The sequence below is a fragment of the Meles meles genome, chromosome 3 (assembly GCF_922984935.1).
Source record: "Meles meles chromosome 3, mMelMel3.1 paternal haplotype, whole genome shotgun sequence".
In the NCBI taxonomy this organism is placed as follows: domain Eukaryota; kingdom Metazoa; phylum Chordata; class Mammalia; order Carnivora; family Mustelidae; genus Meles; species Meles meles.
Genome location: NC_060068.1, coordinates 79,463,042 through 79,479,455, shown reverse-complemented (window position 1 = coordinate 79,479,455; position 16,414 = coordinate 79,463,042). Strand labels below are relative to the sequence as shown.

The window sequence follows — 16,414 nt, the reverse complement described above, 5'->3', positions numbered from 1 at the left end:
GTTAAATTAGTAAAAGGAGAAGTTACATGGGGGAAGTCAAAGGAAACCAGGCCCAAGCTTCCAAGAGTCCTACCACCAGTGGAATCACCATAAGATCTGCTTAATTCCTTGAACAACAGTGTGATGACATACACAAAGTACATCCAACTGGGGAAACTTGACTGAGAAAGACAGTCCAGAGCATTTATTAAGGTTCAGTCATGTAGATAACTGTACAACTACACACATTATCATCACTACATAAGAGATCAGTAACTGAAGCTCCAGAACAGGAAAAGAAAAAGCAGGTGTTTACCATAAATTACAATTTTAGTATACACTATCTGGACAAACTGGTACACCATGGCTCAAGACAACAGATACATAAAATACTTTTATCACACAGAACAGTCCAATAGCTCAGTCTGCCCAAGACAGACAAGGGACTGTCCTGAAAACAGACCTTTCTTATGACTATTTGAGCAACCCATGCCTGGTGAGTTAACTATTTCCCAAAGAAGTCTATGCCCAATAAACAACTTAAATTCATAATTTAAAACCTTCCCACAAAACAAACTCAAAGCCTAGATAACTTCACAGTAAGGATAAAATAATACCATTTAAGATGAAATAACTCCACACATATTCTTTAAGACAACAAAGGGGAAATACATCCCAACTCATTTTATAAAGCTAGTACTAACCTGATTATCCTAATATCAAAACAAAAGCCACTGAAAGTAAAAAGAAAAAAAATCCTTCAATAACACAATAATCCCTCAATTCACACAATAGCTGTGAAACTCCTTAACAAAAAGTTAGTTAGCAAATCAAGTCTAACAATATAGACAAAAGTTTAATACACCATGAATAAAAAGGTTTAATAAGTGAAAATTAATCCCAGTCATTGACTTTATCCAAAATTATAGAGAAAAATCATATGATAATTTCAACAGTTACAGAAAAAGCACTTGAAAAAAATTCAAAACTCATTCACTATAAAAACTTCCAGCAAACTAGGGATAGAAAGAACTCTTCAACATGATTACAGACAGCTTGTTTAAAAAAAAAAAAGAAGAAAAGAAACCTATAGCTGATATTATAATCAATGGGAAAAGGCTCAGTGCTTTCTAAATGAGAAATAAGGCAAGGATAACCATCCTCATCACTTCCATTCAACACTGTAACGTAAACTGTACTCAGTATAATATGACAAGAAAAAAAGAATAGAAACTAAAATTAGGGGTGCCTGGGTGGCTCAGTTGTTAAGTGTCTGCCATCAGCTCAGTTCATGATCCCAGGGTTCAGGAATCGAGCCCCGCATCCCGCTCCCTGCTTGGCAGGAAGCCTGCTTCTCCCTCTCCCATTCCCCGTGCTTGTGTTCCCTCTCTCACTGTGTCTCTCTCTGTCAAATAAATAAATAAAATCTTTTAAAATAAGAAAGTAAAATTATAGTTGCACATGATATGATCATGTAACAAAGTCAAAGAAATCTATAAAATAGCTATCAGAACTAATAACTGAATTTAACCCAGACACAAGATCAATATACAAAAATCAATTCTGTATGCTAGCAATAACCAATTGGGAAATGAAATTTAAAAGGCTATGTTGTTTAAAATAGCATTCAAGAGGCATCTGGGTGGCTCAGTCTGTTAGGTGTCTGCGTTCAGCTTGGGTCACGCTCCCAGGGTCCTGGGATGGAGCCTGGCCTCGGGCTCCCTGCTCAGCGAGGAGCCTGCTTCTCCCTCTCTGCTGCTTCCCCTGCTTGTGCTCATGCTCTATCTCAAATAAAATCTCTAAAAAAAAAAAAAAAAAAAAAAAAAAAAAAAGCATTTAAAACTACTAAAAGCTAAATTTAAAGTACGTGCAAAACTTGTATACCAAAAACTACAAGACACTGCAAAAGGTAATTATAGAAGACCACATTCAAGGATTGGAAGACTTAATACAGTAAAGATGGCAATTCTTCCCAACTGACCTATAAATTCAATGCAAACAAGATCAATTCTAACAGGCTTTTGAAGAAACTGACACGCTAATTTTAACACTTACATAAAAAGACAAAGGACCCAGATTAGCCAAAATAAGATTAAAAACGGAACAAGACTGGAGTGCTTATACTACCTGACTTCAAGACTATAGTAAACTGGGCAGTGGGTATGGTAAACAGATCAATGGAACAGAACAGAGTCCAGAAATATACTTGCACCCATAAGATCAAGAATTTTTCACAAGACATGGAAAGATAATTCAAGGCAGAAAAGATATAGTTTTCTTTTTAAAAAAAGGAAATACGATGGGATCAGGAAGGAGATGAACCATAAGACTCTTAATCTCACAAAACAAACTGAGGTTGCGGGGGGCAGGGGGTTGTTAGGGATAGGGTGGCTGGGTTATGGATATTGGGGAGGGTATGTGCTATGGTGAGTGCTGTGAAATGTGTAAGCCTGATGATTCACAGACCTATACCCTGGGAGCAAATAATACATTAGATGCTAATTTAAAAAATGATACTAGTACAATTAAATATCTGGGGGGAAAATGTATCTTGAAATCTCAAACCTTACTTCATATCACACGCAAACTCTAATTTAAAACTCTTTGCAGGGCACCTGGGTGGCTCAGTGGGTTAAGCCCCTGCCTTCGCTCAGGTCATGATCTCAGAGTCCTGGGATCCAGCCCCGCATCGGGCTCTCTGCTCAGCAGAGAGCCTGCTTCTCCCCCACCCCACCCCCGCCTCTCTCTGCCTGCCTCTGCCTACTTGTGATCTCTGTCAAATAAATAAATAATAAAATCTTTAAAAAATAAAAAATAAAATAAAAACTCTTTGCACAGTAAAGAGTTAATAGAGCAGGCCAGAGACTGCTATCCTTAGAAAGTCTGCTTACAAAGTTGGCCCTAATGGCATCTGGGAACTTGAATCTCAGGGGTATTCCCACATTCCCTGAGAAGCATGGTTTACATACCAACAATATGGTTTATGCTCTAACATTTGCTTTCTTTCAGGGAGTCAGGAATTTTGGTACTTGCTAGGCAGTTAATGCCTACATGAACAGCCCCCAGTGAAAGACCTGGGCACTGAGTCACTAATGAGTCTTCCTAGTGGACAACACTTGACGCTTTTTGTCACAACTGATGCTGGAGGAATTGTCACTGGGAAAATCAGTGGGAAAGGATCTTAGAAGCTTGCATCTAATTTCCTCTGGACTTCTCCCCACGCAACTATTTCGGGGCCTGATTTTGCTGTGTCTTTGACTGTACTAAATCATAGCTATGACTATATCTTGAGTCTTATGAATCCTCCCAGTGAATCACAGAACCTGTGGATCATACACCAGTGACATAGATCACAGACCTAAATATAATAGCTAAAACCATTAAACTTTAAGAACAATACGGAAAAATCTTTGACATTAGGTTAGGCAAAGATTTCTTAAACAGATCACATAAAAAATCAGGAAGTATAACTGAAGAGAAAACAGATAAGATGGACATTATCAAAATCAAATGTTTGTTTTTTTAAAGGTATTAAGAAAAGAAAAAGGCAAGCCACACATCAAGAGAAAATAAATAATAGTAAATAACCATCTTCTGATTATTCTGGTACCAGAATTTTTACACTTTAATAAAAAAAAATTAAAAACAGGCTGAAGATTTAAACAGTTTAGAGGAAAGATGACTAATCAATGAATCATGAAAAAATGCTCAACATCACTAAATATAAGAAAATGTAAATAAAGGCACAATGAAATACCATTAAATACCTACCAAAGTGGCTAATGTTAAAAAGAGTCTAACAAGATCAAGTCTTGGAAGGGATGTGAACCAACTAGAACTCCCATACAATTGCTGGTGGGAATGTAAATGGTTCAGCCTCCCTGGAAAACTCATAAACTATTTTCTAAAAATTAAATATACATTTTCCAGACAATGCAACTGATCTATCCCTAGATATTTAGAAAAGAAAAAATTTTTGAAAAATTAAAATATATCACCACATACAGCATATTATTCAAGTGTCACTAAGTCCTTGAAAATATTCTCCAGGGGAGATTGCCCCTTCCATCAAACTTTCCAGACTCAAAAACAGAGCCAAGCACATTCCCTATAGTTGATATTCACAGCTGTTAGCAATGGGCAAAGAGGATGCATGTGTGCTGGCATTTTCATTCTCATGCGCATATCTATACTTGTTACGGAGTAAACATATCCTCTAGACCATCACTACCACATTAGTTGACAGTGAGATCCATGACAGACATGGTCATTCAATCCTTGTTTTAAAAACAAGCCATTTGCTCAGATCAATCTCTTATCCCTGTCATGGAACTCTTCTTCATCCTACTCATCCTACTCAAGGGCACTTATTTTTCTTTTGTACTCTATCAAAAGTTATTAGTCCATCCAACCCATTTCCTTGGCCTCAAAGTTCTTTGAATTCCTGTTTCAAACACCACTTAAAAACCCACACAGAGACAAGTAACTGAAGGCTCACAACACATCCTGCCTCTGCCCACCTCCTGCTGTACAGAGTCAGGGTATACCAGAGCAAAAATGTTTCAAAAAGAACACTACATTTGGAATGATAATGGAATGATAATAACTTGGGTTTCAAACACTGCCCTTAAACTGCCTGAACTTAGGTCCATTTCATGCAATATGTGCTGTCTTAAAATTAAGTCCCTGGGACAGAATTTCAAGTAAACTGGTTTCTAAGATTACACAATAAGTTGCTATCATTCACCAAGGTGAATTGATCTCAATTTACTTTTCACATTCTCCATCCAAAAATCCAAATACTGTATTTATTTATTTAAGATTATGGACATTTAAATTATAACAAAAAAAATCTAGTTATACATAAGGATCTTATGCTGCATTTCTAAGTAACTGAAAAGTATGATTCTTTTACAACAAAAGGAATCATGAAAACTATGAAACAAAATAGCACTCAAGGGGCACCTGGGTGGCTCAGCCTGTTAAGTGGTTGAACATGACTCTTGGTTTTGATGGGGTGATGATCTCGAGATTGTGGGGTCAGGCTACGTACTCGCACAGAGTCTGCTTAAGATTGTTTCCCCTCCTCCCTCTCTCTCTCTCTCCCTCCCCCTCTGCTCTTACCAAGCCCACCCCCACTGGCTCAGCAAACATGTGCACACACTCACTCCCTCTCTCTCAAATAAATGAATAGAATATTTAAAAAAAAAAAAAAAGTACCTCAATATTTTTACTGGCCACATTCTTCACAACAGCAGGAAATAGTTCAGATGCATTTTTCCCTTTTGCAATCATCTGAAGAATAAAAGTGGAGCATTAGAGCTGAAACCTTTTTTAAATTAGTCATCTGAAAATAAAACATAAATTCTACATACTTTAAATATTTAGAAAATGGAATCAGCAAATAAGCTATGGAATTAACAAGCTAAAGTCTTTTTGAGTTATCTTACTACTCATCTCAACTGCCTGCATCAAGAACCAGTGACTTCTGTAACAATATAAATATACAAATACATAGACACTTTAAAGAAGAATATATAGTAGTTTAAGACATATAATAAAATATTTACAGTAGTTTTCTCTGGCTAATGAGGGTATAAATACTTTTTAAATATTTATACTGTTCTTTATTTCCCAGGTTCTTATATTAAAATTATACTGCATTTGCAATGGAAGCGGGGGTGAGGGTGGAATAAATGTTATTTTAAACAAGCTATTTCTCCTCTGGCTTTCTTTTCATGGGTCCCCCCTCCTAGTAACTCCAACCACTACTTTCCAAAGTTCCCTTCACCAAGTCCTCTTCTCTGCCCACTAAAATTCTGGGCATCACCATCTTTTCAGGCTATACTAATCTACAATCTCTAAAACTCCTAACATTTCATTCACCTTCTGGACTTAACTTTCACACACTATGGGGATCAATTTCCCAAACTCTAGCCCTAACTCTGAGCCCTAGCTCCACTTCTATAACTGGACATCATTAGATATCTCTCTCATCTCAAACTTGCTGTCTAAAACCAAACTTATTTTTCATTGATAAAATGACATTCATGCTGTAACTTCCTATTTCCACCAATTTTCCCAGATACCAGAAACCAAAGAATTATCTTGGGCTCTTTCAAATCTATAAAATAACTAGGTCCCATTGTGATTTTTTAATACAATCACATTAATCCTTTCTCACTCTTACTACCCTAAAATATGTCACTATCACGTCAGACAGGACTTTTTCTAACAGTCTCCTGTTCCTGTCCATAATTTATATCACTGACAGTTTCACAAGCTTAAAACACTACTGTAAAAATCAGTCACTCTGAAAGATTTCAAAACCCCTGACTGCCTAAGAATCTAAACTGTTGGGCACCTGGGTGGCTCAGTCAGTTAAGCCTCTGCCTTCAGCCCAGGTCATGATTTCAGGGTCCCGGAATCAAGTCCTGCACTGAGCTCCCTGCTCTGCTTCTCACTCTCCCTCTACCCCTCCCCCTGCTCATGCCCTTTCTCTCAAATAAATAAAAATCTTAAAAAAAAAAAATCCAAACCATGTAACTTAATATTAAATGCCCTCAAAGTCTGCAATATCCCTTTTAAGCACATAAATCATTATTGTTCTACACAAATGCTTTTGACAAAGTAAAAACGTACCACTACCGGAACATTCTCTGGCTTCTCTATGCCTTTACTTATGTCACACCCCCAACTCAATTCTTTTTACTTTCCACATTCCTCCCAAATTCTAATCACACTCCCTTCCTGAGTCATCTCCTAATACCCGGCCTACCATGTCATCTATTTCTAATTTCCCCTAGAATCTTTTTAATTCACATTTTTCATTTGGAAGTTTCTATGTGCTATGTTTTATTTCTATTAATTTAGTTGTATGTCTACCTATATCCCCATTTCCTATACTCTCATTCCCAGAATGTCTTTATATCTATTAATAGTCAAGACTTTGATAGCTACAAAATAAAGTTTAAACTATAAGATAATTTCCTGGAAAAAGATTCTTTTTTTGTTACACACTATATCTAGGAAACTACCAAAAACTATGGAAACTATTAGTTTTATAAATTTATGACACATTTTAAAATATACTATCTGATATTTTGACCATTATAATCCCAGCTAGCAATTTCCCAATAAGACCTTTCTACAGGATAGCTTAAAAATACTCTATACAAGCTAGTCTTTTTATATTCTATTTCCTTACCTGTCATATTATGGTTTGAGTATTTTGGGTTCTTTAAAAGATTTTATTTGTTTGAGAGAGAGAGAGAGAAAGAGAGCTCAAGTGGGAGGAAGGGCAAACAGAGAGGAAGAGGAGAAGCAAATTCCCCCCAGAGCAGGGAGCCAGAAGCAAGGGGATGACAACCTGAGGCAAAGGCAGACATTTAACTAAATGAGCCACCCAGGCACTCTGACTTAAGTATTTTGTAAATCTGCTGACCAGTACAAAAAGCTCACAAAATACTGCAGCTAAAACATCTTTGAATGATTTTTACACCTCCCTCAATTTCCTCATCTGTAAAATAAGGAGAGAGGGACCAAATGTTCTCTGGGGCCCATTATTTCAATTATTCAATGACTACCTGAAGTCAGAGATCCTATCCTAAGGATTCCCCAAATGCTCTATAGAACACTTACTATTCAAAAAAATGTTAACAGATGACAGAAGAAAAAAATCCTATAGTCAAAATCATTTAACAATATTTGCTGGGAGAGCACTACATGCCAGGGACTACTGCACTGATGATACAACTGTGAACAATACACAATCCTTGCCCATTAGAGCTTACTTTCTAATGACGGTGAGGGACAATAAATAAATTTAATATGTGAGATGGTAAAAGAGAGTACCGGTTAAAAAGAAAAAAAAAAAAAGGGACTGTATCAGAAATCAAAGTGCTAGGGTGGAGATGGGAGCTGCCCTCTTATTTTTTTTAGTGTTTTGCTAGTATATATTTCCCATCCTTATATTTTTAATATACATCTTTATATTAAAAGTGGGTTTCTGAAGGAAGGGGCCAGATGGTGGAGGAGTAGGGCACCCTATTTCAATCAGTCCCCTGAATTCTGCTGGATAACTACCAGAGCACTCTGAATACTCATGAAATCGGCCTGAGATGTAAGCTTATACATTTCTGGATCTCTAATGGGGCAGAGTATCATTAGCCGAAAGGTACAAAGGATGGAGCTGGGAGAAAGGTACAAAGGATGGAGTTGGAATCACGTAGGGAGAAAGGTACAAAGGATGGAGTTGGGATCACGTAGAAGGATATCGGAGGATAAACAGATGGGGGAGGGAGGCACCAGAAGCAAGCCATTGGAAAGTAATAGTCCAATACAAAAGTGCCCTGCACTTGGGGACCAACGATAGCTTGGGGGCCAGTGGCTGCAAGATGGGAAAGGACTGATAACAGCACTCAAACAGAAAAAAAGGGTTTAAGGGACAACTACTGGGACCTGGCAGCAAGAGGCATGCAGCACCTAAGCTCAAGGTCCCAGGACCACAGGCAGGACCTGGAGCAGAATTGAGTCAGTGGTCCCAGGAATGGCAGCCACAAGGACCGGGCTCACCCAGACCAGCATCACTTGCTGTTTTGGTGTCATGTGGGTACAGAGACAGGCAAGGGGCCTTGGCTGACCACTGAGATGGTTGCTGGGGGTGTGCATCACCTTTGGGAGGCTGCAGTACTCAACGGAGTTTGCAGAGGGGGAGTCTGTGTGTTCTGGATCATTCAGAGAGGAGGAGACTGTGTCTTCTCTCTGAGGCAGAGGCCTGGGTGCCAACAGTTTACTTTGCTCTGACCCTCTGAAAAGGCCGGAAAAGCCACCAGAGAACAAGAGCCTGAGAAACCGGTTTCCATGGGACCCAGCCCCTTTACAGGAGGAAGGACAACTACGCCAAGCAGGACTGACTGAAAAACAATGCAGCTGCCCTCCCAGCAAAGACAAGCTGAAAAGGGGAAACAAGAGGAAAACACCCATAGGGTCCCCATAAAACTGTAAAATCCCAACACCTGGGGAAAACAGTGTATTAAGCTCCTGGTATTGCCTCACAGCCTGTATATTTCTTAGATACTTTACTCTCCCTCTCTTTTTTTAAATTCTTTTTCATGATTCTTGTTTATTTTTTTACCTATTTACCATTTCAAATAGGTGTTTAATACAACATATTCCATAGTAACTTTTTCATACGTACACTTTTTCTTTTTCCTTTTTTTAATATATACAGATATAAGCTTTAATGTAGTACTTTTTTTTCCCTATTCAATACTACCTTTATATATAGAGCAGTTTTAATTTCACTTATCTCTGGAAAGTTGAGTTCTCTAACAAAGATAACAAGATATTCCCAGGAAGAACTGAAATACCCTTTCTTCCTCATATCGAAGGATTACAACCACCTTCCTGTCACCATCCTCTTTTTATTTTGGGGTTTTTGTGGGGGGTATTTTTCTTCTTTTATCGGTCTTTTGTTTGCTTGCTTTTGTTTTCGTACTTTATAAATCTTACTCTTGGGGCTCATTCTGGCTGGGTTTTTGTTTTCATTTCTTTTTCTTTTTGGCAGTGACTTCCGATTGCTCTGAAACTTCCCAGGGTGCACTCTGCCTAGGTAGTGGTTCATATTTTCAGCTACACATCCCCTCAACCACAACTCAACAGAATGACAAGGAGGAAGAATTCCCAACAAAGAAAAAACCCAGAGACAATGGCCTCTCAGCAGATCTAATGGATATAGATCGACACAAGATGTCAGAAATAGACTTCAGGGTAGCAGTTATGAGGACAATAGTCAGGCTACAGGAAACTATTAATGGCAACATAGATTCATTAAAGGCAGAAGTGTGAGCACATCTGGCAGAACTTAAAAATGCTATCATTTTTGTATTGTATTAGGAGACCCAATCTAATCTAGATATTCTAACAGCTATGGGAAATGAAGCAGAAGAATGGATTAGTGAAGCAGAAGAATGGATTAGTGACCCTGAAGACAAACTGATAGAAAAGAAGGAGCAGGAGGAGACCTGGAACAAATAGCTTAAAATCCATGAAAACAGAATTAGAGAAATAAATGACGCCATGAAACATTCCAATGTCAGAATTATCGGGATCCCTGAGGGGGTGGAGAGAGGACCAGAAGATTTATTTGAGCAAATTTTACCAGAGAACTTCCCTAATCTGGGGAAGAAACAAGAAATCGTGTCCTAGAGGTGGAGAGGACACCCCTCAACATCGATGAGGGCAGATCAACCCCCAGACATAATAGTAAAACTCACAAATTTTAGAACCAAGGAAAGCATTTTAAGGGCAGTTGGGGGAAGAGAGTCCTTATGTACAGAAGAAGGAACATCAGAATAACGTCAGATCTGTCCACAGAGACTTGGAAAGGGCTGGTAAGACATATTCAGGGTACTAAATGAGAAGAATATGCAGCCAAGAATTCTTTATCTGGTAAGCCTGTCATTCAGAATAGATGGAGAGGTTAAGAAGCTTCCAGGACAGAGACTGAAAGAATATGTGACCACTAAGCCGGCCTCACAAGAAATGTTAAGGGGGGGGGGGGGGGAGACATATAGAGACCATCCATAGAAACAAGGACTTCACATGTAACATGATGACAATAAAATCTTATCTGTCAATAATCACTCTCAATGTGAATGGCCTAAATGCTCCCATAAAATGGCAGAGGGTTGTAGACTGGATAAAAAGAAAGGACTCATAAAAAAAATGAGAATGCTGTCTAGAAGAGACTCATTTTGAACCTAAAGATACATCCAGACTGAAAGTGAAGGGATGGAGAACTATCTTTCATGCCAACAGACCTCAAAAGAAAGCTGGGGTAGCAACTCTCATATCAGACAAATTAGATTTTAGAAAAGACTGTGGTTAGAGACACAGAAGGACACTCTATCATTCTTAAAGGGTCTATGCAACAAGAAGATCTAACAATTGTAAATATCTATGACCCCTACATGGGAGCAGCCAACTATATAAGCCAACTGTTAACCAAAAGAAAGAGACATATTGATAATAACACATTAATTGCAGGAAACCTTAACACTCCACTCTTAGCAACAAACAGATCAACTAAGCAGAAAATCAACAAAGAAAAAAGAGCTTTGAATGATACACTGGACCAGATGGACCTCATAGATATAAACAGAACCTTCCGCTCTAAAACAAGAGAATACTCAATCTTCTCAAGCGTGCAGGGAACGTTCTCCAGAACAGACCACATACTGGGTCACAAATCAGGTCTCAACTGATACCAAAAGACTGAGATTATTCCCTGCATATTCTCAGACCACAATGCTGTGAAACTGGAACTCAATCACAAGAAAAAGTTTGGAAGGAATTCGAACACTTGGAAGCTAAAGACCATCCTGCTTAAGAATGTTGGGGTTGGGTGCCTGGGTGGCTCAGTGGGTTAAGCCGCTGCCTTCAGCTCAGGTCATGATCTCAGAGTCCTGGGATCGAGTCCCACATCGGGCTCTCTGCTCAGCGGAGAGCCTGCTTCCCTTCCTCTCTCTCTGCCTGCCTCTCTTGTGATTTCTCTCTGTCAAATAAATAAATAAAAATCTTAAAAAAAAAAAAAAAAAAAGAATGTTGGGGTCAACCACGAAATCAAAGAACTTAATCAATTCATGGAAACCAATGATAACGAAGACACATTGATCCAAAAACCTATGGGATATGGCAAAAGTGGTCCTAAGGGGGAAAAACATAGTCATCCAAGCCTCACTCAAAAAAAAAAAAAAAAGAAAAGAAAAGAAAAGAAAAAGAAAAACAGAGAAATTCCCAAATATACAAACTATCTTTACACCTTAAAGATCTGGAGAATCAACAACAAATTCAACCTAACCCACACTTAAGAAGGGAAATAATTAAGACTAGAGCAGAGATCAATGAATTAGAAGCCAGAAATACAGTAGAACACATTAATGAAACTAGAAGCTGGTTCTTTGAAAGAATTAATAAGACCAATAAAGACTGATAAGACTGATAGGTTTAGCTCTTACATTTAGGTCTTTAACTCATTTTGCCTTTACTATAGTATATATATATGTATATACATACACATATGTGTGTGTGTGTGTGTGTGTGTGTATAAACACATACATACAAAATGAGGCAGAGGTCTAAATTCATTTTCTTGCAAGTGGATATCCAGATTCTAACATTTGTTAAGGACTATCCTTAACAAATGAGAGAATGGTCTCTCACCCTTGATAAAAATCATTTGATCATATTATATAAGGGTTTATTTCTGCATGCTATGTCAGTTCTGTCTTTGTCATATTACCACACCGTTTTGATTACTGTAGCTTTGAATTAAGTTTTCAAATCAGGAAGTGTGAAAATTATAAATTTTTCAAGAATGTTTTGGCTATTCAGGATCAATATGAATTTTAGGATAGATTCTTCTGTTTTCACAAATAACATCACTGGGAGTTTGAAGGGAATTACACTGAATACATACTTTGATACTAACATCTTAAAAATACCAAGACTCCCAATCCATGAACAGAGGATATTTTTCCATTTATTTATATTTTCTCTCATTTCTTCCAGCAATGTTTAATAATTTTCAAGGAATGAGTCTTTTGTCCCCTTGGTAAGTTTATTCCCAACTATTTTATTCCTTTTGAAGCTACTGTAAATGGGACAATTTTCTTAATTTCCTTCTCGGACTATTCATTGTTAGTGTATAGATTCAATTAATTCCTATGTGTTGACTATTTTATGCTGCAACATGGCTAAATGCATTTTTTTAAATTTTTTTATTTTTTTAAAAGATTTTATTTATTTGACAGAGAGAGAGATCACAAGTAAAAAAATTAAAAGTAGTTTCAGAGTTCGGGTGTTTTTGTAAATTTTTTTAAGATTTATTTATTTGACAGAGAGAGGGATCACAAGTAGGCAGAGAGGCAGGCAGAGAGAGAAGGGGAAGCAGGCTCCCTGCTGAGCGGAGAGCCCGATCCCAGGCTCGATCCCAGGACCCTGAGATCATGACCCGATCATGACCTGAGCCAAAGGCAGAGGCTTTAACCCACTGAGCCACCCAGGAGTCCCTTAAAAACTATTTTTAACAGAACTTGAGAATTTGGTTCTAAACTTTATCCAGAGGATGAAATTTTCACTTTTTATGCCTCAATACTATTTGAAAATTTACATATATATATTTACATCTTGTATAATATATATTACACTTGTATAACGAAGAATAACTTCTTTCACACTTACTGAGATGTAACTGACATATAACATTGTATACACTTAAAAAAAGGTATTACTGTCAAGCCTCTTAGAATAACTATCACCTTGAAGACAAGGGATAACAAGTGATGGCTAGGATGTAAAGAAAAGGGAATCCTTTCTACTACTGGTAGCAATGTAAATTGGTACAGTCACTATGGAAAACAGTATGGAGGCTGCTCAAAAAATTAAAAATAGAACTATCATATGATTCAGCAACCCCATTTCAGAGTATATATCCAAAGGAAATAAAATCGCTATCTCAGAGATATCTATATTCCCATGTTCATTGCAGCACTGCTCACAGTAACCAAGATACAGAAACAACCCAAAAATCTGTCAACAGATGAATGGATAAATATAGATACATAGATGTAATGGAGTTTTGCATTCAGAAATCAGAAAGAAGAAATCTTGCCATTTGTGACAAAATGGATAGATCTTGAGGGTATTATACAAAGTGAAAGAATAATTTTCAATTACTCATCATTCTATAGTTAAAAAACCAAATATAAAATTTACCTTTATGCAAATTTCTTAATGAGAGACAGTCTGTAAGTACTAGGCATATATGGCTGTATTTATATATTTTTTTACATTTCTTTATGATACATTATTTATACCTAAATTATATTTTTATAATCCAGATTATGAGAATATCAATTTTTATTTATCAGTTTGAAAGAGTAATTTCAAAAATTACCAAATCCCACATTTTCAGATTTAGGAATTTCCACAGTATCCTCAGATTTAGTGAAATAATTTTTTCTATATGGAATGTAAAAGCCAAAATTTAATGAAATTAAGAGCACTGTTTGCTTTATATGGTAGTGAGGGATCGTAACCTGCAGGAGAGCAAGCTGAAACCATGCAAAGCAAACCTGATAATCAATTATAACTCTTGCAATCAATCTTTAACTTTTAAAATTTTGATAAAAATATTAAAACTCTGTTATAATGTATAGGAAACTGAAAAACAGTTAAACTAACATTTATTTAGTACCTTGTAATTTAGAACATTAGAAACACTGGAAATTAACATAGCAAGAGTGGTCTGAATGGGTTTGCCTATTCTCACCATGTAAGATACAGAGCAAGCATCTTTTCTATGTCTTAGTAAATTACCACACTCCTGTCCAAATTTGTATCACCTTCCAACATTTAATTCTTGGCACTTCCAATATTATAAATTATCTCCCAGAGTTCCTCTAATGTGAAGGTTTTTTGGCAGCATTTCTTTCTCTGGCATATCTTCATCCTTTCATCACAACCATTTCCCTTACTTATGTTGAAAAGCTCACCTTTACTACATTCTTCCAGCTACATAATTAGAGTCTCTCAAAAAATGGGTGTGTCACCATTCCCACTCTTGGCTCTTTCTCTATAACTCCATTTACATTCTACCTGATTTTAATTTCCAATGTTACTACTTTTTTTTTTTAAGATTTTATTTATTTGTCAGAGAGAGAGAACAAGCAGGGGAAGCAGGTGGCAGAGGGAGAAGCAGGACTCGATTCCAGGACTCTGGGATCATGACCTGAACTGACCGTAGAACGGAGAAAGATGCTGCCTGAGCCACCCAGGCATCCCAAGTATTAACATTTTTTATTTCTTTGCTGCATTTTCATCTTTGCTGACCAAATCTCTCATTATCTACTTTTATAAAATGTCAAGTGAGTTTCTCACTGGGAAGCAAGGAGGGAACACAATTACATGTTTTGCTGTCTGTACATAAACCAAGTAATGAACACAGTGACAAATCAATAAAAGACTTTGAAAGAAGTGACATGACTGGTCACTGATCATGATGCATATTTGTTATCTATACAGTGAGTTGTGAATTTAAGAGTTACTGGTGAAAAAAAAAAAAGAGTTACTGGTGAAGTTTGCACATTATGCAATTACTCTGTTAATATGCCCTATAACTGAAATTTGAACCATGTTGTTGTGGGATTGGTATTATTTAACTCAACTATGTTAACTGAAATCTATGTGTTATCAAAGCCATGTAAAGCAAGAACTACTTGTCGAGAAATGCAATTATTTATATGGCTTAGTGTTAACAACTGAAAAATTTACAAAGAATCTTGAACATGTCCCCTACATTACCAAATGACATAAACCTGAATTTAAGAATCAAATAACCTGCAAGTATTCTACAGATACAGTAAGTCCTTAATTTTTATAAATCTGATTTTCATAACAAGTCATTTTTTAACACAACATATTGATACTGATAATTACCTTTCATAAAGGTGATTTGAATTTAATATGTCAAGAAAAGAAAGGAGATTTCAAAGTCTCATTTGGTAGCCATTTCCTTCTGGAAAACAGTATTGTTTCAGTTGTGTTGTCACATTATACTGTTTCATTTGTGTTGCCACCTTATTATAAGAGTTTATTTGTGCAATTATACAAGTATATTACACTTTGACATTTTACAAAAATATGTGGGAAATAAAATCAATAATGGTAGTGATAAAGAGCAAAGAAGCAATGAGAAAAAAAGGTTTTGTGAATTTAATTCCACTGAGAAAAAATCAAAACTCTTTAGCATTAGACAATCACTGAATTAAACAGTTTTTCACTATGAATGCAAAAAAAAGAGTGTGCATACAATACAAACTGCAAAAACATTTTATTAAAAATTTTATATACAATTAGGAACTGCGTTATATTTTTAGCTTACTGATAACTGAACTCCTCTAATAACTTATTAGTAAATTGTGTGAATTTTACATTACAACTGAAAATTGGTTAATGTTCTTACACTTACTAATATTCATTAGAACTTCTATGATACAGGGCATCTGGGTCACTCAGTCAGTTAAGCATCTGCCTTTGGGCTGGGCGCTGATCTCAGGGCTCTGGGATCAAGCCCTGTGTCAGGCTCCCTGTTCTGCGGGGAGTCTGCTTCTCCTGCTCCCTCTGCTCCCACCCCTGCTTGTGCTGTCTCTCTCTCAAATAAATAAATAAAATTAAAAAAAAAAAACAAAAAACTTCTGATACTAAATTGAATAACGCATTGTTATTGGTAGTAAGGGAACTTGAAACACAGAAGAATGCTCACAATTATTAGGCCATTAAATGACACAAGAAAATCCTTTCACTAATCTAGACTCCCTCCATGTAGGAAGTCAAAATAATCTTGTAAATAATCTTATTTTGTCTTTAAAAT

At 36.7% G+C, this 16,414-nt stretch overlaps 1 protein-coding gene across 1 annotated transcript in view; it reads right to left on the bottom strand.

Moving 5' to 3' along the window:
- AP3B1 (adaptor related protein complex 3 subunit beta 1) overlaps positions 1 to 16,414 on the bottom strand; it is a 284,643-nt gene that overhangs the window by 236,675 nt on the left and 31,554 nt on the right. Inside the window, exon 3 of the mRNA XM_046000421.1 lies at positions 5,200 to 5,274. Coding sequence (XP_045856377.1) covers positions 5,200 to 5,274 — 75 coding nt within the window. The remainder of the gene's footprint in view (positions 1 to 5,199; positions 5,275 to 16,414) is intronic.